General features: G+C 63.3%; 1 protein-coding gene across 1 annotated transcript in view; it reads left to right on the top strand.

The window, feature by feature from the left end:
• Window positions 1-226: 226 nt before the first annotated feature.
• Window positions 227-338, top strand: part of LOC104073055 (docking protein 2-like) — a gene marked incomplete at both ends in the record, with an annotated part of 1317 nt that continues 1205 nt past the window's right edge. Inside the window, one exon of the mRNA XM_009572714.1 lies at window positions 227-304. Coding sequence (XP_009571009.1) covers window positions 227-304 — 78 coding nt within the window. The remainder of the gene's footprint in view (window positions 305-338) is intronic.

Below are 338 nucleotides of genomic sequence, written 5' to 3'. Positions count from 1 at the left end.
GTCGGGGATGCTTTTCCCCACACTGCCCAGTTTATCTCACCCCCCCGCTTTGGCCAGCCCGCCCGGGCAAGGGTGCGAGACCCTGCCCGGAGCCAGGAGGGGTTCGCTCTGATCTCCTGCCCCAGGCTCATGCATGATCCCAAGGGGATGAAAACTCCTGGAAGGGCGAAAGCAGAGCTGGCCAATGCTGGATTTTCACTCCTCTCGCTGTTTCTCCCCATGGCAGAAATGGAGGAAGTTCTGGGGTGTCTTGTATCGGGAAAGCTCCTGCTCCACCGCCCGCCTGGAGCTCTTCGAGGGCTCGGCACCGCCGGGCGCCGAGGAGCTGCGGAAGGGAG

Source organism: Fulmarus glacialis, unplaced genomic scaffold (assembly GCF_000690835.1).
Source record: "Fulmarus glacialis isolate BGI_N327 unplaced genomic scaffold, ASM69083v1 scaffold39282, whole genome shotgun sequence".
Classification (NCBI taxonomy): Eukaryota; Metazoa; Chordata; class Aves; order Procellariiformes; family Procellariidae; genus Fulmarus; species Fulmarus glacialis.
The sequence above is the reverse complement of the archived record's forward strand: the minus strand, read 5'-3'. Positions and strand labels throughout refer to the sequence as shown.